We start from the raw sequence: 23,432 nt of genomic DNA, 5'->3' as shown, positions 1-23,432 counted from the left end.
TAATAATTTGGACTGGTTCTTTTAAGACAGCAAGGACAATGTCTAATAAGAACTATCCAAATCACATGTATTATCAAGGCATAAAACTTAAAAAAGACCTGATATAACACCACTGAATAAGGAAATCTTTAGGAAACCTCCATTCTATACTCAACATCTTAACAACACAGCTAGGTATTAGGAGGGCAGTGATTTGCAATGTGGGCAATTCTCCAAAGAAAGTTACCTTCCCAGGACGAAATTCTGGGAAAAGTTCTGTGACACTTGGCAACAGCTTGGTGGCATCATGCTGCATAATCCCAGCCAATGGTAGGGTCAGCTTCCCATCCTCAGATTCTGCCCGTGTTGCTTCCTGAGGTCCCATCTCAGATTCTGAGTCAGAGGAACTACTGAAGTCCACTTTCTCTGAGGCCAAAGAGGAAGGGGCAATGATGGAGGGCAAGATGATGCCTTCTCCATCCTCAGACACTGCAACAAGGAAGAGAAACCCCTTTGGCATGTAACTGTGAGCATATTTCCTCAAATTCAGTCAATACCCACTCTAGGCTATATGCGTGGCTCAATGGCAGGGGATACAGTTCCAAGCACCCAGATTACCAGTACGCAACCCCAAACTCATTCCAACTCATTATCTCCCACCATCCCAAACTCACCTTGTACCTGGTACCCTGGGGTTGTGATGAGAGAAAACAAACACTATTACTACATTTACTACTTTCTGTAAGTATATTAGGTTAAAGAAATGTGACAAATAAAAAATTACATTACACTTTTATACCAGTCAGGCCTTATCATGTCTGATTCAGAGAACCATAAACTGGAGAGTTTTTTAAGCCTATGGGATAACAATGAAATTATTTAGCATAAAGTAAGATCTATGCCACGAAATTACCAAATGCTACTTAGCCTGCAGACTAAGAAGGAAATGGCTTAAAACTCTAACAGGAGGCATTTAGGTTGACGAAAGCCGCAAAACACAGGAGAGCAAAGACACTGTTCTTCCCCAATCTTGTGGCCTAGAACACAAGGGGTTACTTACTACTGCTGCAGACATCGGAATAGGTGGGCTATCACTAAAGACCCTGCCTCTGATCTCTGAATCTGACAGCTGGCTCTAAATGATTTATACACATTCTAGATGCCTTCTCGTTTTAATCATTTCATTTAAAGACTGTCATCTGAACAGAGAGCTTCCAAATATCAGTATGCAGACATCAGTTGCATCAGAAATTACTTGAAGAATTCTTGGAAATTCCTGAGCTCTACCCCAGATCCTCTGAATCAGATTCTCCAGGGCTCAGAGTCTTTTTTCAAAGATTCTGATGGGCTGCCAGATTTAAAAGCCACACTGACCTAAACTACTTTTTCTTGAACACATGTTAAAATACTGTTGCCAAATTTTTTAGAAGTAAAATTTCCCTTTAACACTGAAATTTGAAAATTATAACTAGAACCTGTATCCTTTCCTAGCAGCTTAATTTTAATAGTCCCCTATATTCATGCCAAAGACCTGGACTTAAGAATGGAACTTGCTCCTTAGACAGAAGTAGACAGTCTCTACTTACCACCAGTAATAGCATCCTGGTCCTTATCTTTCTTCATGGGTCCTGGGGGTGGAGGTGGAGGAGGCATCAACTTGCAATCAATGTCTTCACAATCAGCATCATAGTCATCCTCATCATAATCTAATAAAATCAAAAAAGAGATCTCCTCAATATCCAGAACATCACACAACAGCCCTAAGCTCCCTTGTCACTCAAGAATTTAAAGTACCACGGGAAGAATTATGTGGCTCCCTTACGAACACATAGGAGATGCAGCTTCTGCCTCTAGAAAGAGATGACATGATATACAATGACCCTCTATGGATTTTGTTAAATAAACATCCATCCAACAAATATTAAGCACCTCATATGTGTCAGACCTGGTCTTAGGTTTTGTGTATGTACCAGTGAAAAAAATGTGTACAAAGTCCCCGCTATCCCACGGCTCCTACTAGAGATGATTTACCACACTCCCTCCTCCCTCCCTGTTGAGGCACACAATTTCCTACAGAAACAAATGACTTGCTTGGTTTGGCTTGCTTCGAAGAGGTTTATATATGTGCTTGTTTCTTAACATGGAACTTTTTTAGTAATATTGGCAGCTGTGAACTAAACTTTCTCCTAAAATGTTACAGAATCTTTTGAAACAAAATGGTAATAAATAAACGCATAAATTAAAAAAAAGAGATGACACCATATTGCCAAATTGGAATTTTGGAAGCTCCCAAGAACTGTTTAAAACCTTTACTCCTTCTCCTGGTCAAACCCGTTTGTCTTTTCACCTTGCTCAATCTCATAACTGAATTAAACATTCTTCTTTGTCAGTTTAAGACTGAACTTTCTTCTCATCTCCTAAGTCTTTGACACATTGTTTTCTGTCTACCTTCTGCATCCTAGTATTCTTTTCACAACCCTTTAACCTCTGGAATTACTCAGTACTTAGTCCTAACACTCTTTTATTCCTCTATATACTCTCCATTCCCTTCCTCAAGAATCACCTTTATCCAGAAGAAACTCAAATCTGTATGTCTTGCCCTGACTTATCAGCCCCTCTACAATTGCCCTGCATGTTCTACTGCCTAAAGAGCCTTTCCATCCCAATATTCAAGTGCACTTCATATCAAACTAAAATATCCTTCATCTCTTTTAAATTCCCTTTTGTTACTATCAATACCACCTCCATCTTCACTTCCCCACCTTATGACTTAGCCTCCTGTCTTTGTCATCAACCTCTTACCTTTAACATGCCTTTACTAATCAATCAAGTAGTCATTACAGAAACTTCCATTTCCTGAGTTCCCATTATGCGCCAGATGTTTTAGCCATTTTATCTATAATCCTCCCAATAATGCCACAAAATTAGCAATTATTCTTAAATACAGAAGTTAAGTGACTTACTCAGGGCCATGCAGTTTTAAGTGACAAAGTCAGAATTCGAGCCTGGTTTAACAACAAGGCCTATACTCTTTCTAACACACTTCCTTATACACCAAGTCCCACCAATGTTTTATCAGCAACTCTCAAGTTTGACCCTGCCTATCACTTTCTACAATTGTCACTCTACTCCAGACCTTGATAACTTTACATCTAGCCCATAAGAACAGTCTCCAAGTTAGCCTGCCCTTTTACCTTTTTTCTAATCAAGACTCCAAAGCAACAAGTACCACTTTTCATTTGTATTTAGGAAAGAAAAGCAACTAACACTTACGGAGCATCTACCATGACACTGTTCAACATAGGTGCTTTCATACCATGTGATGATAAACTTAAATTTCCACCAAAGTCCTATTAATGAGGTAGATATTAATACATTTATTGCAGACAAGAAAACTGAGGATTAGTACAAATGAGAAATCCAAGCCTCCGAGACTAGGCAACTTTCACAGGGTCAGACTAAATATGGAGTTGGGATTTGAACCTATGACATTCTGACTCCAAAGTCCATCTTTTCCTTACACCACCTTGCCTCTTACTCAACAATCTATATTGGTTTACAATTCTCTATGACATAAAATCCCAAGTAATGCACACATAAAGGTGCTGTCAAATTGCTCTATGGCTGGTCCTTGCTATCTGGCAGTATATTCTCCACTCCTTTCAAAAAAACCTGCTGGCCAATTCCCCCCACCCTACTTGCATATTTATAACTCTAAACCTTTACACGAGACATCTTTCCAAACCAAAATACCCTGCTGCTTCCTCTCCATCAAACGCTATCTTTCCAAATTTTGCTCAAAACTCACCTCCATGAAGCCTCTTTCTATTTCTTTTTTTTGTCTTTCTGTCTTTTCAGGGCCGCACCTGCAGCATATGGAGGTTCCCAGGCTAGGGGTCTAATTGGAGTTACAGCTTCCAGCCTACACCAGAGCCACAGCAACGCCAGATCTGAGCAGCGTCTGCGACCTACACCACAGCTCATGGCAACACCAGATCCTGAACCGACTGAGCGAGGCCAGGGATCAAACCCACAACCTCATGGTTCCTTAGTCGGATTCGTTTCCGCTGTGCCACAACAGGAATTCCCCTGAAGCCTTTTCTAATGACCTCCACCCACTTCCAATTATTCCAAAGAAAACCCTTATAAATCAAGCCATGTGAAGGGGCCAATGCCAGGGAAGAAGGACGCTAAGGGCATAGATAAAAATAAGGGCATACCCTTAGAGGACAAGAGAACTTGGAAATGAGCATCCCAGAGTACTGAGACTCTATCAAATACAGCATCCTCCTTTTCCAGGTCAGCTCATACAACTCAACTAAGAAACCCACACCTATCCTCTTCCTTACCATCCCTAGCCAAGACAACAAATCCAAACCTGAAAATTACAATATCCCTTGAAAGTGTGAGCTGCTACCACCTCCCCCTCAACCTGTCAGGGTGCTCAAACTAATAGTTACTCTACCTGACTTGGCTAGTCTGGCAGTCCCTCAAAACTAAATTTAACACTCTACACAGAAATATTAGCTAGCAGATGGTTTATGTCTTGTTATGAATAATTACGTTTTGCATTCATTTAACTCACCTTCCCCAAACAATAACAATACCTCTGAAGATAATGCCTGTATCTTCAATTTTTCTAAGTTACTTCTTGTATGTGATGCAGTTAATCCTCTTTATATAAGAAGCACCCAAATCCATTAACTGGCTCTGAAGAAACTAAGTTCAGGTATTTATCAAGGTTTTATCTACATTTCTCAGCAGTGTGAAATCTAATTCAAAGAGGTGAACAATGAATAAACAATGAACAACTTCATACAAAAATCCCAAGCAGTGAAAGGCAGTATAGGGCAGTGGAAAGAATGAACCATGACCAGCAGATCTAAGTTCCAGACCAAAGAACTGAGCTCCTCAAAATCAGAAAATGCACTATACTAGAAAATCTACTACACTATCTATCACCGTTTATTGTACATAACAGGTCTTCATTCAATGCTTAATAAACTGAAATGGTGAATTAGTCAAGATCTGCCACCAGAACTTTTGATAAAACCCCACATTTTCCACTCCTTGGTGTCTATCTAGAGAAAACCATGACTCAAAAAGATATATGTACTCCAATGTTCATTGCAGCACCATATACAATAGCCAAGACATGGAAACAACCTAATGTCCATCAGTGGAGGAGTGGATAAAGAAAATGCGGTACATATACACAGTAGAACATTACTCAGCCATGAAAAGGAAATAATGGCATTTGCAGCAACATGGATAGACCTAGAAATTATCACGCTAAGTGAAGTCAGTCAGACAGTGAGACAACAACATCAAATGCTATCACTTACATGTGGAATCTAAAAAAAGGTCACAATGAACTTTGCAGAACAGATACTGACTCAAAGACTTTGAAAAACTTAGTTTCCAAATGAGACAGGTTGGGGAGTAGGGGGATGCACTGAGGGTTTGGGATGGAAATGCTATAAAATTTGGTTGTGATGATTGTTTACAACTATAAATGTAATAAAATTCATTGAGTAATTAAAAAAACTCAAAAAACCCCACATTTTATTAAAGTTCTCTGAAGCTAGAGTTTTCCATATCTATGATGAAGTTAAAAATAAATAATCACTAAGACTCCTTCCAGCTCTGTCATTCTGATACTATAATGTAGCACCTAACACCAGGGAGGAAAACCTATGTTGTGAGCAATCACTAAGTTCATTGTGTCTGCAGATAGGAAGTGAGTTATTAACAGAAGTTGAACCAATAAATACATATGCTAGTTTAGATATTACATTGTATACTTAATCCTTTTGAGGGGAGGGCATGACCACGGCATGCCAAAGTTCCTGGGCCAGGGGTGGAACCCATGCCACAGCACTGGCCAGAGCCACTGCCGTGACAACACTGGATCCTTAAGCTACTGCGCAAGGGAGTTCCTACTTAATCCTTCTTGAAACACCAATTTCATGTACGCAAAGACTGAGTTTAAAAACCATCTAAAACTGTACTGTAAACTCCATAGATACTTAAATAACAAATGATAAGGAGGAAAGCATTATCATTCCTATTTGGCATTCACCAAAAATTTGAGACTAACGAGTATGAAGAATAAAAGCCTGAGTATAGCAACACTGCCCCAGAACACAAAAGAAGCTAGCAGCTACTTGAAACTGAGCTGACAAAGGAAGAGAAGCAAAGAACAATGACAAAAAGCTTGTATAGAAACTGGACCACACAGCAAGAAAATGTACTGTAACATTCTTACTGATGACATCAAAGAATCACCTGAGTGGCACAGGGGCTGCAAGCTCCCCATTGTCTGTTGATATCTTCGGCTTTCATCTTCTGCTACCTCATTGATGTCTGAATAGTCCACAGCATCTTCTGTACTCCTGATCCATCCTATAAAGTAAGGAGGAGGAAGATCTAAACAAAAAGCAAATAACTCTCACTCACTTAGATAATTCCCGCTGAAAAGTACACGTAACAGTAAGTGGCTAGCCTCCTCCCCCATCTTACTCCACACAACCCAGACTTCACCTTCATCATTTACCAGGGCACCATCAGTCCCAGTCAATTCTTCATTTGCTGTGAGTTCAGTGATCAGGCTGCCCAGACCCAAAGCCCCCAAGCCTGCCAAGTGCTTCTTACACTCCTGAAAAAGGGACAGCGCTAGAATCAAAGACAATTAACTAAATGTTTCCCACACCATAAGGCTTATTTCTCAGCTCCACAAGTGATAAATCCATATATAAAATGACTCAGTGATGTGCTAAGGGAGCACCACATTTGAGAACTGTAAAGTACATCTTCCACTGAACTCAACATTGATCAGATCTTTATTATCATGTCCAATTTCACCACCATCCTTTAAAGTAATGTAAGAAAAAGATTATTCGGAGTTCCCGTCGTGGCGCAGTGGTTAACGAATCCGACTAGGAACCATGAGGTCGCGGGTTCGGTCCCTGCCCTTGCTCAGTGGGTTAAAGATCCGGCGTTGCTGTGAGTTGTGGTGTAGGTCGCAGACGCGGCTCGGATCCCGCGTTGCTGTGGCTCTGGCGTAGGCCGGTGGCTACAGCTCCGATTCAACCCCTAGCCTGGGAACCTCCATATGCCGCGGAAGCGGCCCAAGAGATAGCAACAACAACAACAACAAAACAACAACAACAAAAGACAAAAAAAGAAAAAAGAAAAGAAAAAGATTATTCAAGGAACCACTACCAAGACTGAATGAATGTAACAGCAGTTCTCTGAATAAAGGCTAAGGAAACTGAGGTCATTTCGAAGAGAAAGCAAAGGCAGGAACTTTATTGCTATCTTTTATTTGTATTGCAGGGAAGGAGGAATATTGTTGGTCAATATTTTCTCCTTGAAATAATGAACTTAAATGAGTACAGGTGAGTGTCCGCTGGCCACAGGAAACTACTTCAGGACCCTCAACGAACAGTGGGAAAACCATGTAAGAAGTGCCCTGGAACCAGAAGGGGTCTGCCCTGGATGGTTAAGAACTGGGGCCTGAACCACATGATTTGTTGCAGATCAGTCCTCTTGCTCTAGAGCCACGTCTAGTCAGTGAGGTCACAAAGGCAGACAGTTTCAAGAAATAGCCAAGGCTCTTACGGCAATGGTTTGAAAGCAATCACTAGGTTAAGCTGCTATTTTTCCTATTCCCTGGTCAAGAAGAATTAGCTTGGAAGTCACCCATATCAGCGTCGCTGACGTACCAGGTCTTGCCTATCGTTCTCCTCTCTGGCCCCAACCCTCGTCCAGAACCGAGCCCCCTAGTTCTGGGTTACAACACAACCCACTAGCAGCGCAGCCGCTTCTCTGGTTTTCTCGCACGTTGAGCGCGCCCTCTAGTCTCCTGTCCTAAGCACCCTCAACTCCCCTCACTTCACGTATTCCCTAGCCGATCCACCCTCCAGCCCTATTCCCTCTCCCACCCCCTCACATCGTCCAACACGCTTTCCCCCTCCAGCTGCCCGGCTCCATTGATGTTGCCGAAAAGGAAACCGGTTAAAGAAAATGGGCCGCCTCCAGCGGAATCTTCATCGCTGTCTGTGTCCGACATGATGGCGGCGTCGGTGCCGGCAGCTGCTACAGGCAACGGCAAATCGCAGCTTCGTCCCATAGACCGGAAATAAAAATGAGTCGCCCAGAAGTGACTCGCAGAGTTCCTACACCTTACCAGCCCCCACCGGAAGCGGCATAAAGGAAAAAAAGAACCGGAAAGACCGCCCGTCCTACGAGAAAGGAGAATTGGTGTCACTACTTTACTAGCGGCTTTGGATTGGACTATCCGCGCTGGATTCGTGGAAAGCGGTTGGTCAAAGAAAATACTTGGTCCCGCCCCCATCCACTTTTCTGCGTAGGCTCCGTGTCTGCGCACTGAGGGAGCGACGGCTATTTCTCCAATCAGAAGGAGTCACCTGGGTCACATGGTCTGCGTCCCGGTAACTACACGTCACTACGGCACAGGAAATGGAAGTAAGGGTTGGGTCCTTTTCATCTCTGCTATCAGTTGCTTTACCGCTTCGTCACTGTGCCAAAGGTACCTTTGCAGGTTGGTTGTTTTGAATTGACACACACCCCCTTTTTTTCGGGGTGTTAAAGTAAAAGGTGAATAAAATAGCCGACCCTTCACCTAGATTCAGTTTAAACACTGCCAGTTTTTGTTTCCCCGAACCTTTTGAAAGTCTTCACCCCAAAAATACTTTTTTCTACATAGCCACAATACTATTAGCACATCTTAAGAACTTAACATTAATTCAATATCGTTTAACATACAGTCCATGTTTAAATTTATTCAGTTGTCTTAATTGGAGCATTTTACATTTCAGTCCGGGATCCATTCAGGGTTCAGCCTCTTTCTCTGTGTTGCATGATACTACTACATTTTGGGAAGAATTCATCTAATTTTTTCTTTAAAGCGATTCAAGTTAAATATCTTACCGGCAGCCATCAGAAAGCACAATGTCAGGTTGTCCCAATGTTGCTGATGCTGAATTTGATCACTTCAAAAAAGGGTGTCCACCAGATTTCTCTGTCGCAATAGCACATTTTTCCTCTTATAATTAGTACATAATCTAGGGGGTGATACTTTGAAATCGTGTATATATTCTATTCCCCATCGCCCTTACACCTAAAGGTTTTAGCATCTGTTGGTGATCCTTGCCTGAATCAGTTATTGGAAGAGTGCAAAAGGGTGATTTTGCTAATTATTAATTCCTTCTACATTTATTAACTGGACTTAGTAAAGGAGAACTTTCCCTTTTCTTACCTCTTTTCTTGCATTTTTATTTTAATGTGTTACAGTCTAGCACCATTATTATCTTTGATGCTCTGACTGTCCACTGGGAACCACTTCACTCTGGCTCCTGTGTCCTTTTGATATGAGCACGTCCTTGCTTTTTGGCACAAGGTGTTCAAGACTTACTCTTATTATTATTGAGCACGTCCTTGCTTTTTGGCACAAGGTGTTCAAGACTTACTCTGTGCATTCCCTGTCGCAGACCTGATATAAGCCATTTCTCCAAGTGGCCCTGGTTCTTTTTAGTGGGGAATAGTGCTTAGAAACTGGGGCATCGTTGCTTGTAGGCCCTTTCATTGGAGAGAACTAAAAAAAAATAAAATAAAAGAATGAGTTTATACTAACACCTTCAATTCAAAGCTAACACCACCTAGAGTTCCCCATTGTGGCTCAGCAGGTTATGAACCCTACTAGTATCCATGAGGATGCAAGTTCGACCCCTGGCCTCGCTCAGTGGGTTAAGGACCCAGTGTTGCCATGAGCTTTGGCATAGGTCACTGACTTGGCTTGAATCCTGCATGGCTGTGGCTGTGGTGTAGGCTGGCAGCTACAACTCCAGTTGGACCCCTAGCCTGGGGATTTCCATGTGCCACAGGTGTGGCCCTAAAAAGAAAAAAAAAAGTTAGAATACTATTTATACATTCTTTTTGTTTTGTTTTGTTTTTTTCCACTTAATAATATAGCCTGGAAATCACACTGTACCACTTCATAGGGTTCTTCCTCATTCTTTTTTTTAATGTCTGCTTAGTACTTCACTGCATGGATGTCCTGTGGAATATTCTAACAGTAGTTATATTTCTAGGCCAGATAACAAAGCTCTACAAAAACCTGCATGTAGGGCGTGGCCCTCAAAAAGACAAAAAAGCAAAATGGAAGAGTTCTCTTGTGGCAGTCCCTGGCCTGGGAACTTCTATGTACCGTGAGTATGGCCAAAAAATAGAATACGTTTTTTAATGTATCTCATATTGTCTCTTGGACACTTGTGCTTGAGGAAAAGCAGAGATACAGATGTTCAATTAGATGTACCTAGATGCTTGTGAAATGTGGAAGGGGACTTCAGATACTATAAAGATGCCATTCTTGACTCAAAATGTGGTTTTGCATTACTTTACTATGTAACCCAACAATTCCACTTAACAGGTATATACCCAAGAGAATTGAAAGGATATCCACACAAAACGTTCTATATGAAGGTTCATAGCAGCACTATTTGTAATAGCTAAAGTGTAGAAATAATCAAAAAAAAAGAATCCAAACGTCCCTCAACTATGAGTAGATAAAATCTGGTATACTTATACAGTAGAATATTATTCAGCAGTAAAAAGAAATTAAGTACCCATATGGGCTAGAAAATGGATGGATGAACCTTGAAAACATGCCAAATGAAAGGAAAGAGTTCAAAATGACCACATATTGTTTGACTCCATTTATATGAAATGTTCAGAAAATAAAAGGAGATGAGTAGTTGCCTAGGTCTGGGGATGACTACAAGGGATTAACTGCATGAGGGATCTCTTTGGGTGATGGAAATGTTCTCAAACTGAATTTTGGTGATGGCATGACTCAGTAAGTTTACTAAAAATCATGAAATTGTACACTTTAAATGAGTGAATTTTACAGTATGTAAATTACACCTCAATAAAGCTTTTCTAAAACAAAAACATGATTTTGCTCTTCCTTACTCATGCACTTAATAGTGCACCAGCACTATTTGCAGTTGCCAGCCAGGATTAGTTTATTTTTATAACAAACAGAGGAAGGAGGGAGTTCCCGTCGTGGCTCAGCAGAAACGAATCTGACTAGCATCCATCAGGATGCAGGTTTGATCCCTGGCCTCGCTCAGTGTGTTAAGAATCCAGCATTGCCGTGAACTGTGGTGTAGGTCCCAGACAAGGCTCGGATCTGGTGTGGCTGTGGCTGTGGCATAGGCCAGCGACTATAGCTCTAATTCAACCCCTAGCCTGGGAACCTCCACATGCCACAGATGCAGCCCTAAAAAAAAAAAAAAAAGGAAGGATATTTTCCTGAGATAACTAAAGAGGCAAAAGATATTCAATGATACATCTTGTCTTTACAACCCAGCCCCTAGCAAAGTCATGCCTGCAACACAGTGGGAGCTTGATAATTGTTTCCTGAATGCTGTGTGAGAAAAATCACTGAAAGGGAACTAACAGGACTGTCATTATTGAAAACCAGGAAATGAAGCTAAATCCTGGAGATGAATAGGTAAGGGGTGGGCAGGAACTAGAGAATCGATGTTAGGGCAGACAGTTCCCTACCCTGATTATCTGATGTAGAAAAATAAGTACAGGAGTTCCCATTGTGGCTCAGCAGGTTAAGACCCGATGTTGTCTCTGTGAAGATGTGGGTTTGATCCCTGGCCTCGCTCAGTAGGTTAAGGATCCGGCATTGCTACAAGCTATGGTGTAGGTTGCAGATGCGCCTCGGATCCGGTGTTGCCATGGCTGTGGCATAGGATCCAGCTGTGGCTCTGATTCGACCCCGGCCCGGGGACTTCCATATGCTGTGGGTGCAGCTGTAAAAAGAAAAAAGTACAGTTACACATGTGCAGTATGGTAATTATAGTTATTTCAATCCTTTGCAAAGTTGAAAAGCATTAAAAACCGCACAAAACAGGGTGAGGGGAGTAGTGAGGAATTTCTTTGGTTTTTAGAAAGCAACAGACCTGTAAAATCAGAAGAGTTTATTACCATTCACTATGAATAATTTAAAAGTGATAGTAACATGTTAGTCTAAGTATAAAAACCAAGATGTCTGTCAGTATATGCTTAAGACTATCAAATCAGTCCAATACAAAACCACTTTATCAGACTGGTAGATCACACCTCCATTTAGTAGAAGACACAAGTTTGCCCAAACCAAAGCCAGGCTTACATATGGGAATATATCAGGTACTATTAAATTAAAAGCCAACCTAAAAAGATTACAGTAACCAAAGAGAAAGTTATCAGAGACCCAGGTGACAGCCATGTTTCTAATCCCTTTCAACCATGAAGTCCTATAAGCACCCAAGGTGGCATCAATTAGAATATCCTAAGACTGGAATATACTTCCATTTGGCTGCCTTTGGGAAAACCCAGTGTCTCTATGCCAAGGCAGTGGCCACATAATAGCAGCCCCACTTTCCAAAGTGCTACTAGGCCTTAGTTGAGGGCCACCCTCACCCTCTTCCAGTTAACACACTGCTCATACAGAATCCCCACCACCCCCAGGAGGCCCTGGGTCACACGCTGGAAAACAGATAACAGTACACTGAAACTGAGATAGAAGGCGTATGTTAGACAGTAGTATTCATCCTGGATCCTCCACAGCTTTAAACAATCAACAGTGTAGAAATGTATACCAATGAAGTACTGGGTGAGGTAGGGTGCACAGTGATGAAGGAAAAACAAACACTTTAGTCCATGGTGAGGAAAGGGGAAAACCAGAATGAAAGAATAGAAAATGTACATAAAATTTTATCTTCCAGCAATACTTGGTCAATATTCACTTAACCTCCAGGTTCCAGATTCTCCAAGAGTAGGATTGCTGGATTTAGCAAATAAAAACACAGGATGCCCTGTTAAATTTGAAATTCAGATAAACAGCAATTTTTTTTAGTGTGAGTGTGTCCCAAATATTGCAAGATAAACACACTAAAAAATTAGTAAAAAAAAATTATTGTATTTTGGAGTTCCCATTATGGCTCAGTGGTAACAAACCTGACCAGTATCCATGAGGACATGGGTTTGATTCCTGGCCCCGCTCAGTGGGTTAAGGATCCAGCATTACTGCAGTATAGGTCGCAGACACAGCTTGGATCTGGTGTTACCATGGCTGTGGTGTAGGCTGGCAGCTGCAGCTACAATTGGATCCCTAGCCTGGGAACTTCCATATGCTGCAGGTGCAGTCCTTAAAAAAAAAAAAAAAGCTAATTATATTTTGTCTGGCAAACCCTATCTAGGAGGTTCAGTTAGCCTGAGGTTACTCTGATCCTGTCTTGTCAAAGAATAACAATATCACAGAGCAAAGCAAAGGTACTTTACCCACTCCAAGGGGATGTATATGATCCTTTTAGCTCCATTTCCCAAACTCTCAAAAATCCCATGCTCTTCTGGCAGGGTGAAAGGACATGTGCACGGTGGAGTTGTCAACCACTATCTGCCAGATAAAGTTTTCCTTCCATGTCAAATGAAGAAGGTCAAAAATACACCAAGGGAGGGAGTTCCTATTGTGGCTCGGTGGGTTACAAACCTGATATAGTGTCCGTGAGGATGTGGGTTCAATCCTTGGCCTCAATCAATGGGTTAAGGATCCAGTATTGCTTTGGTGTAGGTTGCAGATGCAGCTCGGATCTGGTGTGGCTGTGGCTGTGGCGTAGGCTCCAGCTGCAGCTCTGATTCAACCTCTAGCCCAGGAACTTCCATATGCCACAGGTGCAGCCCTAAAAAAGAAAAAAACAGGAAAACAAACACGGAGGGAGGAGTAGCAGACCCACTGGGATAGGGAATCTGACTCCTTGTGTCCCAGGGCAGGCTGAGCAACTCCAGCAAAACCCTCACAAGAGTGACGAAAGTCCCATAGTCTGGAGACCCCCAACGTACTCCAATTCTCTTGAAGCAACTAAAAGACCTCAAAAGGCACACAGGGGTTGAAGGAACACATGCACACACATGGGGATATACAGAGGAGAGAGGAACAGGAAGCCTTTATAGTGACTCAGAAGAATGATAGCAGAAGAGAAGTCTCAGAAGGAATCACAGAACACCCTAATGGCAACTAATTTGATTAGTTCTAATTAATTTTGTTGTTTCCTTGGTTTTATGTAGGGGGCTAATCTTCAGTGGTCTTTCCCTAAAGTAGAAGGGTGACAGAAAAAAGGGCCCCACAGAAGCCTCAGAGACATAGCTTTGCAGACAGATTATTCATTCCACAGCAGAATGTTACAGAATCTGAGGGCAGATCTGAGCATCAGATCCCAGAGCCAGGAGTTCCCGTCCTGGCTCAGTGGTTAACGAATCTGACTAGGAACCATGAGGTTGCGGGTTCGATCCCTGGCCTTGCTCAGTGGGATGAGGATCCGGCGTTGCCATGAGCTGTGGTGTAGGTCGCAGATGCGGCTCAGATCCCAAGTTGCTGTGGCTCTGGCGGAGGCTGGCAGCAACAGTTCCGATTAGACCCCTAGCCTGGGAACCTCCATATGCCATGGGTGTGGCCCTATAAAGACAAAAAGACAAAAAAAAAAAAAAAAAAAAAGATCCCATAGCCAGTGTACTCTCAGGACTAAGGGCCAAACCCATTTCCTAAGGATGGGAGCAGAACCATTAACAAGACCATGACTGGTAAACACTCCTCTCAAAGGCATGAAGAGAGAAAGATCACAAAGAACAGGACCACATCATGCTTTTTTTTCTTCACTTTCTCCTCCATGGGAATTCCTAGTCCCTAGTAACCCAGCATCTCTGAAACTGTTCCCAGAGATGTTAACAGGTGTTGCATGGGATCCCTCCAAATAAAGGTTCAGTGAAATAAGATTGGGAAACATTGCATGCTGCTTAAAAGTTATAACTTCCTGCAGTAGAAGAACCTATTCAGCACTATTTAAATCACTGGTTCCTGGGAGTTCCCATCGTGGCTCAGCAGAAACGAACCTGACTAGCATCCACGAACACGCAGATTCGACCCCTGGCCTCGCTCAGTGGGTTAAGGATCCGGCATTGCCGTGAGCTGTGGTGTAGGTCGATGACGCAGCTCGGATGCTGCGGTGCTGTGTCTGTGGTGTAGGTGGGCAGCTACAGCTCTGAGTCGACCCCTAGCCTGGGAACCTCCATATGCTGTGGGTGCGGCCCTAAAAAGACAAAAAAATAAAAATAAATAAATCACTGGTTCCTGCCTTATTTGACTGCAGAACCCTTTTAAGAAACATCTGTTACGGTTTCACAGAACTCTAGACAATCCTGCTTAACCATAATTGCAGAAATATCTTCTCTCAAGAATGGAAAGGAGATGTCAATACTGGGAACACCCAGGAATCACACATACAATGGTTTCCAAAAATTAGTAGCATAGCAGAAAGTTTAAGGCAATGATTTGAAAACCTAGAGAATCTTGTCCTTCTGTAAGGCACTCGCTCAATGGTAAATTCAGCCAGGAAAGCTGAAATTAGAATTCAAACAGCCAAGCAAAAGCCCACAAAGAACAGAACTAGGTTGCTCTGCTTAGTCGTGGCCTGGCCAAGACAGAAAAGCACAGCACTTGGTGGTGTCTCTCCTAACCGCTTCAACAGGGGAGACACACACACTCAAACTTCCTTCAAAAGGTTCAGACTGACCTTCAAAGCAGCCAAGTACAAACTAGCCTCTCTTCATTCCTCCAAAAATCAGATAATCTGAAGTCTAGGGTTTCCAGAAGAAGAGATAAATGGCTCCCACTGGCGTTGTTAAGTGCTGTCAAAGGAATTCCCCCTTATTCTTCTTAGGTGCAGTCCCCAAGCGGCACCCCCAAAGCTATAAGAGGACACACTTCTTGGTGTTCTTCTTTGTGGCAGGGTAAAGCACAGCCCGGACAGCTTCTGAAAATACCTCATGGACCCCATCCTGCATCAGGGCCGAACATTCCAGATACTTCACAGCCCCCACCTGCTTAGCCAGGGAAGTGCCTTGCTGAGGAGTTGTGGGCACTAGGCTCTGTTCCTTCAGCTTCTTCACTGTCTCAAGGTCACTCCGCAGGTCCCTCTTGGTGCCTACCAGCAAAACGGGTACATTGGGGCAATGATGCGAGACCTCTGGGTACCACTTATGCCTCACGTTGGCATAAGAGGATGGGTTGCCAATGGAAAAACAAATGACAAAGATATTAGTCTGGGGGTAGGACAGCGTTCGCAGTCGGTCATACTCCTCTTGGCCAGCTGTGTCCCACAGATTCAGGCTGACGATTTGGCCATCCACCGATGTCTGGGCACTATAGTTGTCAAACACAGTGGGGATATACTCCTCAGGAAAGGCATTTGTGGTGTAACTGATGAGGAGACAGGTCTTACCTACAGCCCCATCCCCCACAACCACACATTTGATCGTCTGCATTGTTCTCTTGGAGTCCTGTGTACAAGAGAGAAAGAAAGAATGTTCACAGACTTTGGTTAATTTAGGGAGCCTAAGCTATATAAACATTTCTCTCTGAGGAGAAAGAAAAGAGGTAACCACCACCCCACCCCCCGCAACACACACATCCACACTGCCCAGCCCCTTAGCACCACAGAAGAGTCAGCTGGGAAAGGTTGTATAGGGCAAGAGTTCTTACCATGGATGGAGTCCACGGACTGCTAGATGATAGCCTTCAGTGGATTCTAGAAGCCACCTCTGAAGTTGTGTGTAATATTATGTGTATGTGCATTAGTACATTTTTCTGGAAAGAAGATCCAAAGCTGATATCAGACTCTCAAAAAGGACTGTAAGCCCAAAAATATTAAAAACCATTGTATACATACTTATTTATGTTACATTATTGTCATAAGATCTGCATTATATCAAAGGCGTTAAAATGTTAGCAGGTGCTAAATACATGTTAATTTTTTTAAAAAGGCAATTCCTGGAGTTCCCATCGTGGCTCAGTGGTTAACGAATCCAACAAGGAACCATGAGATTGCAGGTTCGATCCCTGGCCGGGCTCAGTGGGTTGAGGATCCGGCATTGCCATGAGCTGTGGTGTAGGTCACAGATGCGGCTCAGATCTGGCGTTGCTGTGGCTCTGGAATAGGCCGGTAGCTACAACTCTGATTTGACCCCTAGGCTGGGAACCTCCATATGCCAAGGGAGCGGCCCAAGAAATGGCCAAAAAAGACAAAAACAAACAAAAAATAAAAAGGCAATTCCTGTTGTGGCACAGCAGAAGTGAATCCTACTAGTATCCATGAGGATGCACGTTCGATCCCTGGCCTCGCTTAGTGGGTCGGGGATCCGGAGTTGCCATGAGCTGTTGTGTAGGTCACAGACATGGCTCAGATCTGGCATTGCTGTGGCTATGGCATAGGCCAGCAGCTATAGCTTTGATTCAACCCCTAGGCTGGGAGCTTCCATATGCCACAGGTGCAGCCCCTAAAAAGCAAAAAAACCAAAACCAAACAAACAAAACCACACAAAACACCAGTATAGAAAGAAGGTTCCCAAGGTTGACTTTAGGTCTGTGGCTATAGATTCAGCAAAGGCACACTCTGTCCCTGAAAAACAATAACATAATATTGGAGAGAAAGGTAGGCCAGTCTGACCCAGCCATATGGAGAAGTGGCTAAGAATACAGATTCTGAAGTCAGACTGCCTGGAGTGAAAAACCAGTCTTCTCTTCTTAAGTTTTGTGAACTTGGGCAAGTTTATAACTGAAGCTTAAATGAAAGAATACAGCTGCCATACTGATTAATACCTGACACGTAGGAAGTACTCATTAAGTGTCAGAAGCTACTATGACTTCAAGAAAATTACTATTCTGCTGGGGAAGGCAAAAGTTTTGTAATGTGATTGCAATGCTGTACAAACCAGAGGACTCATCCTTTCCCACCTTATCTGAATAAAACGACGGATCATGGGAGTTCCTGTCATGGCCCAGCGGAAACATATCTGCTAGCATCCATGAGGACGCAGGTTCAATCCCTGGCCTCGATCAGTGGGTTAAGGATCCAGCATTGCTGCAGTGTAGGTTGCAGACACAGCTTTGATCTGGTGTTGCTGTGGCTGTGGTGTAGGCTGGCAGCTGCAATTGGACCCCTAGCCTGGGAACCTCTATATGCTGTGGGTGCAACCCTAAAAAGACAAAAAACAAAAACAAAAACTACAGATCATAACACCACCATACTCTAGTCCATTTCTTTTTTCTTTTTTTTTTTTTTTTTTTGGTCTTTTGTCTTTTTAGGGCCACACCCGCAGCATATGGAGGTTCCCAGGCTAGGGATCCAATCAGAGCTACAGCTGCTGGCCTCTGCCAATGCCACAGCAACGCCAGATCCGAGCCATGTCTGTGACCTATACCACAGCTCACGGCAATGCTGAATCCTTAACCCACCAAGCGAGGCCAGGGATTGAACCCGCAACCTCATGGCTCCTAGTCGGATTCGTTTCCGCTGCGCCATAACGGGAACTCCCCTCTAGTCCATTTCTTTATGAATAAAGTATTTGAGAGTTAATGGTCCAAAACGTCATCTCCAAGGAGCATGTTTACTGTGAGCTCCCATATTAATATCCTGTCGATGCCCTACTGTCAGTGCCCCTAAAGCATGCCATTTTCTTTAGCTTCTTAACTGCTGCCCAGTTTCAGACTGGATCCTTTTAGTACTAACTTCAAGTGTCAGAACATGGAGGAAAGGGGATACATTATCATACATATTTTTTTTATGGCTGCACCTGCAGCATATGCAAGTTCCCAGGGATTGAACCTGAGCCGCAGCTGCGGCAACACCAGATCCTTTAACCCATTGCTCTGGGCCAGAGATCAAACCCACGCCTCTGCTGCGACATGAGCCACTACAGTCAGATTTTTAACCCACTGTGCCATAGCACTAACTCCCATATGTTATTTCATTATAGGAAAAAATGAGAATCAATTCGTTTTGCACCTCAAGAATTTGGGGGAATAGATACCTCCCCCATCTTGTTGTCTTATTAGCTAAGGTCTACATTAGGCCCATGTCATGGACCAAAACAAAACACCTCATTTTGGGTCAGGGTAAAGAAAAGCTGGCTTTCTCAGTATGCTTTGCACAGGCCCACTAGCCCACTAGGGGTAGCTCTTTCCTCACATGGTCAATTCTGACCAGCAAGGCATTCCAGCTAGATACCTTCCTTTCCTTAGCACAGGTTCCACAGCCAAAAGTCCAGGGCCTAATTCAGTTCTAGTAGGCAACCATCCCAGAGTACTCACTGACCATCAGCTCTGTCTTTTTACATTTAGGAACAAGCATAGGGGATCAAACACACAAGGTCAATGGAAGTAGGGCAAAGTCAACCACTACATTCCTTGAGAACCACCTTCCTTGACTTTCCCAGTCTGGATTAATTTCCTTCTCCTCTGATAGCAGTTACTGCCTATACAACTCATCCTCCCAGCCTCCTCCAGGTACCACCCAGTGTCTCTGCTCAGTGACTGCTTGCTGAACCAGAGCAAAACTCTCAGCCACCAATGCCACTTTGCACCCCAGTTCAGCTCCTCATCTCTATAACTAGGAAAAGCCATCTAGGAGTACCTATCATGGCTCAGTGGTTAATGAACCCAACTAGTATCCATGAGGACATGGGTTCGATCCCTGGGCTTGCTCAGTGGGTTAAGGATTTGGCATTGCCGTGAGCTGTGGTGTAGGTTGCAGGCATGGCTCGGATCCCGCATTGCTGTAGCTATGTCTGTGGCATAGGCCAGCAGCCATAGCTCCGATTTAACCCCTAGCCTGAGAACCTCCATAGGCCTCAGGTGTGGCCCTAAAAAGACAAAAACAAAACAAAAAGAAAGCACCATCTACACTCCTTTCTATTGTTTAGATATACCAGTACTCCAGGTATAGATAATAAAATGATCTGTAGATGGGCACTCAAGTCACACTGATGGTGGACCTAGACAATGAAATGGAGGTAGGGTAGCCCAGGTCTGAATAAAACCAAAACATCCTCACCTGTAGCAAACTCTCATGAAAAGGAGGGTTCAACAAAAGTCCCAGGTATTCTGGGGGAGGGGGCTGCTTTGTACAGTTAACTCATTTATCCAGCCCACATATTCATTATACAACTTCCTCTACTTGTGTGTATGTTTGAAATTCTCCATAGTTAACAGGTTTAAAAATAATACTAAAAGTTACCATGTGGTGCAGCATGTTAGGGATCCAGTGTTGCCGCAGCTATGGCACAGGTCACACCTGTGGCATGGGTTCAATCCCTGGCCTGGGAACTTCCACATGCCGCAGGTGCTGCCAACATAATAATAATAATAAATATATCCGGAGTTCCCGTCGTGGCGCAGTGGTTAACGAATCCGACTAGGAACCATGAGGTTGCGGGTTCGGTCCCTGCCCTTGCTCAGTGGGTTAACGATCCGGCGTTGCCGTGAGCTGTGGTGTAGGTTGCAGACGCGGCTCGGATCCTGCGTTGCTGTGGCTCTGGCGTAGGCCGCTGGCTACAGCTCCGATTCAACCCCTAGCCTGGGAACCTCCATATGCCGCGGGAGCGGCCCAAGAAATAGCAACAATAACAACAACAACAACAACAAACAACAACAACAACAAAAATAATAATAATAATAAATATATCCAAGAGAATTGAAGACAAGCTCTCAGATAATTGCACACCCATGTTCACTGCATCATTATTCACAATAGCCAAGAGGTAGAAGCAAGCAACCTAAATGTCCATCAATGGATAATGGATAAAGAATATATATATAATACATATATAATATATACATATATTTTACTCAGCCTTAAAAAGAAAAAGGAAATCTCTTCATACACTACAACATAGATGAACCTTGAGGACATTATGCTAAGTGAAATAAGCCAGTCACAAAAAGCCAAATACTACAATTCCCCTTATATAAGGTATCTAGAAGAGTCAAAATTCATAGAAACAAAGAATGGCGGCTGCCAGGGGCTGGGGGAGGGGGAAATGGGGAGTTGTTTAAGGGATACAGAGTTTCAGTTTTTCAAGAGGAAAAAACTCTATAGAGATCTGTTGTACAACAATGTGCAGATAGTTAACACTACTGTACACTTAAAATGGTTAAAAATACAAAAAAATAAGAGTATGTTTTTAAACAGCTGGGAGCTCTGAGAAAAGCCAATACTTTGTTCATCACTTATATGAGAAAAGCTTCTTTCGTTCAGCTCCCAGATCCACCATCACTAGGCTGCCCAGCTATGATCACCTACAGCTTTCTCCTCATCACCACCACCCACACACTCTGGCAGGTGCTAATATGCACAATGCACTGCTAAGAGGGACTCAAAAAAAGGTTAAAAATTATGATAGAAGCTCATACTCCTATGGAAAAGGCAGGACTTTTCTAAAAAGGCAAACAGTAATACACAGTAATGAATGGCCCACAGGAAAATAAGTTGCTATGGGGAAGGCTGTTACAGGCACTGTGCAAAATACTTTCACATATCTTATTTAAGCTTCACAGTAGCACTGTGAAGTAGACATCAGATCAGCTCAGAGATCATTAAGTATGCCTCTAGGATTGGAAATTGGAAGAAGCCTGAAGTTGCAGAAACCAATACCTCAGAAGGTTCCCTTCCAAGTTAGTCACTCACTTTTAACCTTGTAATTCTAGTTTCTTCTAAATATTCCAATCTCCCTATAGAGGAAAAGAATCTGAAAAAGAATGGATATGTTCATGTATATAACTGAATCACTCTGTTATATAGCAGAAATTATCACAACACTGTAAATCAACTGTACTTCAACAAAACTTTAAAAAATGGGAAAAAAAAATAAATCATCCAATCTCATCTGACAAAACATCCTTCTTCACATGTACACTGCCTAGCAGTCAATTTTCTCCTAGGTTAGACACACCACATAAAAGACCCAGGAACAATCAAGACAAGAAAGCAGCTCAAAGTATTACCGTTTCTAGTACATTCTCCTCCAGTCTCACCCTTTTCCATAGATCTAATCCACTTGAAATAACTCTTTTTGAACCGAAAACAATTCAGAAGACTCCCCATTTTTTGTCACTACTTTCTGCAACTTAGTTATCTACTAAATCCAGGAAGCTTTTTCACATTAAAGACTAACTTCTCTGGTTCAAGAACAGGCACAGACGACTTCAGCACACTAGGGAGCGACGGAAGCCATGTGTACACTCCCCAACCCCAAGACAGGGGAGAGTATCCTGCGCCTGGAAACTTAACGGGTGGCAATCCTAGTGACCCATCGATAGCCATCACAAGCCCGCTCGGCACTTCCCTCACACCCTTTCCACAGAGGGTAGGTGGTTCTGGGACTTCCGATGGACTCGTGAGCCCGGGACGGATAGGTGCCTAACGCTGGATTCACAAACACGAAGAGCTGGCTCAATCTCCTCCGATATACAGACAACGCATCCCACCCTCGAATCCCTTCCATCCTATACTAAGGTAACTGTCCTGGGGATGGGGAGACTCAAGGAGAAAAGAGTGGACGAGGGGACCTCCTAGGGGTGGTCCTCGATAAGGATTACCCAGCAAAGTGGTCGTCCTCCTGCACGGTTCAACCGCAGCGGGTAAAGCCTCCCGGGCGTCTCTTGCTGGGCTGGGCAGGGCAGGCTCCGCGGGCTAGGCGCTACATCCGGGTAGCGACCGAGTGCCGCCCCCATCGTCGGACGAAGTCTCCACCCGGTGCCCCGAGACCTCGTGGGAAATGGAGTTCTAGCGTTTGCCTCGCGGTCTGCAAATCACAGGCTTCTAAACTACACCTTTGGGTAATCAAAGATTACTGGGGTCTAGGCCCCAGTACCAGTTCCTCGATTCGGAGGTCCCCGGGCTTTACAAACTCTTGACCAAGTGAGACCATCTCCTCCTCCGAGCCCTGTTTTCTCCTCAAGACATAAAGAGGCAGTCAGGGGACTGAAAAACTGTTAAGAAAAATGAAAGCGATTTTAAAAATTATGGTCTCTGTCACCATATATTAGTTTGCATTTTCTAGACTTTTATGTAAATGGAATCGTGCAGTATGTACTCTTTTTTTTAACAACTTTGAGATACAAATGCACATACCATACAATTCCCTCATTTAAATTGTACCATTAATAGTTTTCAATATATTACTTTTTTTTTTTCTTTTTTGTGGCCACACCTGTGGCATGTGGAAGTTCCCGGGCAAGGGGTCTAATCCGAGCTGCAGTTGAGGAGTAAGCCGCAGCCATGGCAACACCAGTTGCAATAGCATCTCCGACCTGGGAGGCACACTGGATCCTTAAATCCACTGCACCGGGCCAGGGAGCTAACCTACGCCCTGACGCTGCAGAGACGCCGTCAGTTTCTTTGCACTACAGTAGAAACTCCTGTCTCCAAATTTTGATTATTGTGAATAATGCTGCAATGAACACGTGTACCAGAATACCATTTTGTTGATTTTCTCTATTTTTTTTTTTGTTTTCTGTCTCACTGATTTCCACTTTGATCTTCATT

At 43.3% G+C, this 23,432-nt stretch overlaps 2 protein-coding genes and 1 long non-coding RNA gene across 23 annotated transcripts in view; 1 reads left to right on the top strand and 2 right to left on the bottom strand.

Moving 5' to 3' along the window:
* Positions 1 to 8,130, bottom strand: part of TAF1 (TATA-box binding protein associated factor 1) — an 84,146-nt gene extending 76,016 nt beyond the window's left edge. For 13 of the 21 annotated variants that reach the window (XR_014835602.1, XR_014835601.1, XR_014835611.1 and 10 more), the window contains exons 1-5: positions 7,934 to 8,130; positions 6,523 to 6,637; positions 6,268 to 6,384; positions 1,566 to 1,685; positions 227 to 468 (exon numbers count right to left, since the gene is read on the bottom strand). Coding sequence is in view for 8 of the 21 variants with exons in the window: in XM_021079950.2 (XP_020935609.2) it covers positions 227 to 468; positions 1,566 to 1,685; positions 6,268 to 6,384; positions 6,523 to 6,637; positions 7,934 to 8,113 (774 nt within the window). In the remaining 13 variants the exon portion in view is untranslated. The remainder of the gene's footprint in view (positions 1 to 226; positions 469 to 1,565; positions 1,686 to 6,267; positions 6,385 to 6,522; positions 6,638 to 7,933) is intronic. The other 8 variants (XR_014835606.1, XR_014835605.1, XR_014835613.1 and 5 more) reach the window with 1 other exon arrangement.
* Positions 8,131 to 8,439: 309 nt separating this feature from the next.
* LOC110257711 (uncharacterized) lies at positions 8,440 to 10,953 on the top strand. Its single transcript, XR_002340621.2, has 2 exons — positions 8,440 to 8,545; positions 10,095 to 10,953. It is a non-coding gene; the product is annotated as an uncharacterized LOC110257711 (long non-coding RNA).
* A 1,028-nt stretch (positions 10,954 to 11,981) lies between these two features.
* Positions 11,982 to 22,571, bottom strand: RHOG2 (RHOG family member 2). Its single transcript, XM_085008427.1, has 4 exons — positions 22,484 to 22,571; positions 16,592 to 16,696; positions 15,110 to 16,389; positions 11,982 to 14,478 (listed from the first exon to the last, which is right to left on the bottom strand). The coding sequence occupies exons 2-3, from the start codon at positions 16,592 to 16,594 to the stop codon at positions 15,799 to 15,801; spliced, it is 594 nt and encodes a 197-aa protein (XP_084864553.1). The 5' UTR covers positions 16,595 to 16,696; positions 22,484 to 22,571; the 3' UTR covers positions 11,982 to 14,478; positions 15,110 to 15,798.
* Positions 22,572 to 23,432: the final 861 nt, after the last annotated feature.

This window comes from Sus scrofa, chromosome X (genome assembly GCF_054392235.1).
Source record: "Sus scrofa isolate SSC_HxYL_T2T_F1_AM1 chromosome X, Sscrofa_HxYL_maternal_Yorkshire_Landrace_v2.0, whole genome shotgun sequence".
In the NCBI taxonomy this organism is placed as follows: Eukaryota; Metazoa; Chordata; class Mammalia; order Artiodactyla; family Suidae; genus Sus; species Sus scrofa.
The sequence above is the reverse complement of the archived record's forward strand: the minus strand, read 5'-3'. Positions and strand labels throughout refer to the sequence as shown.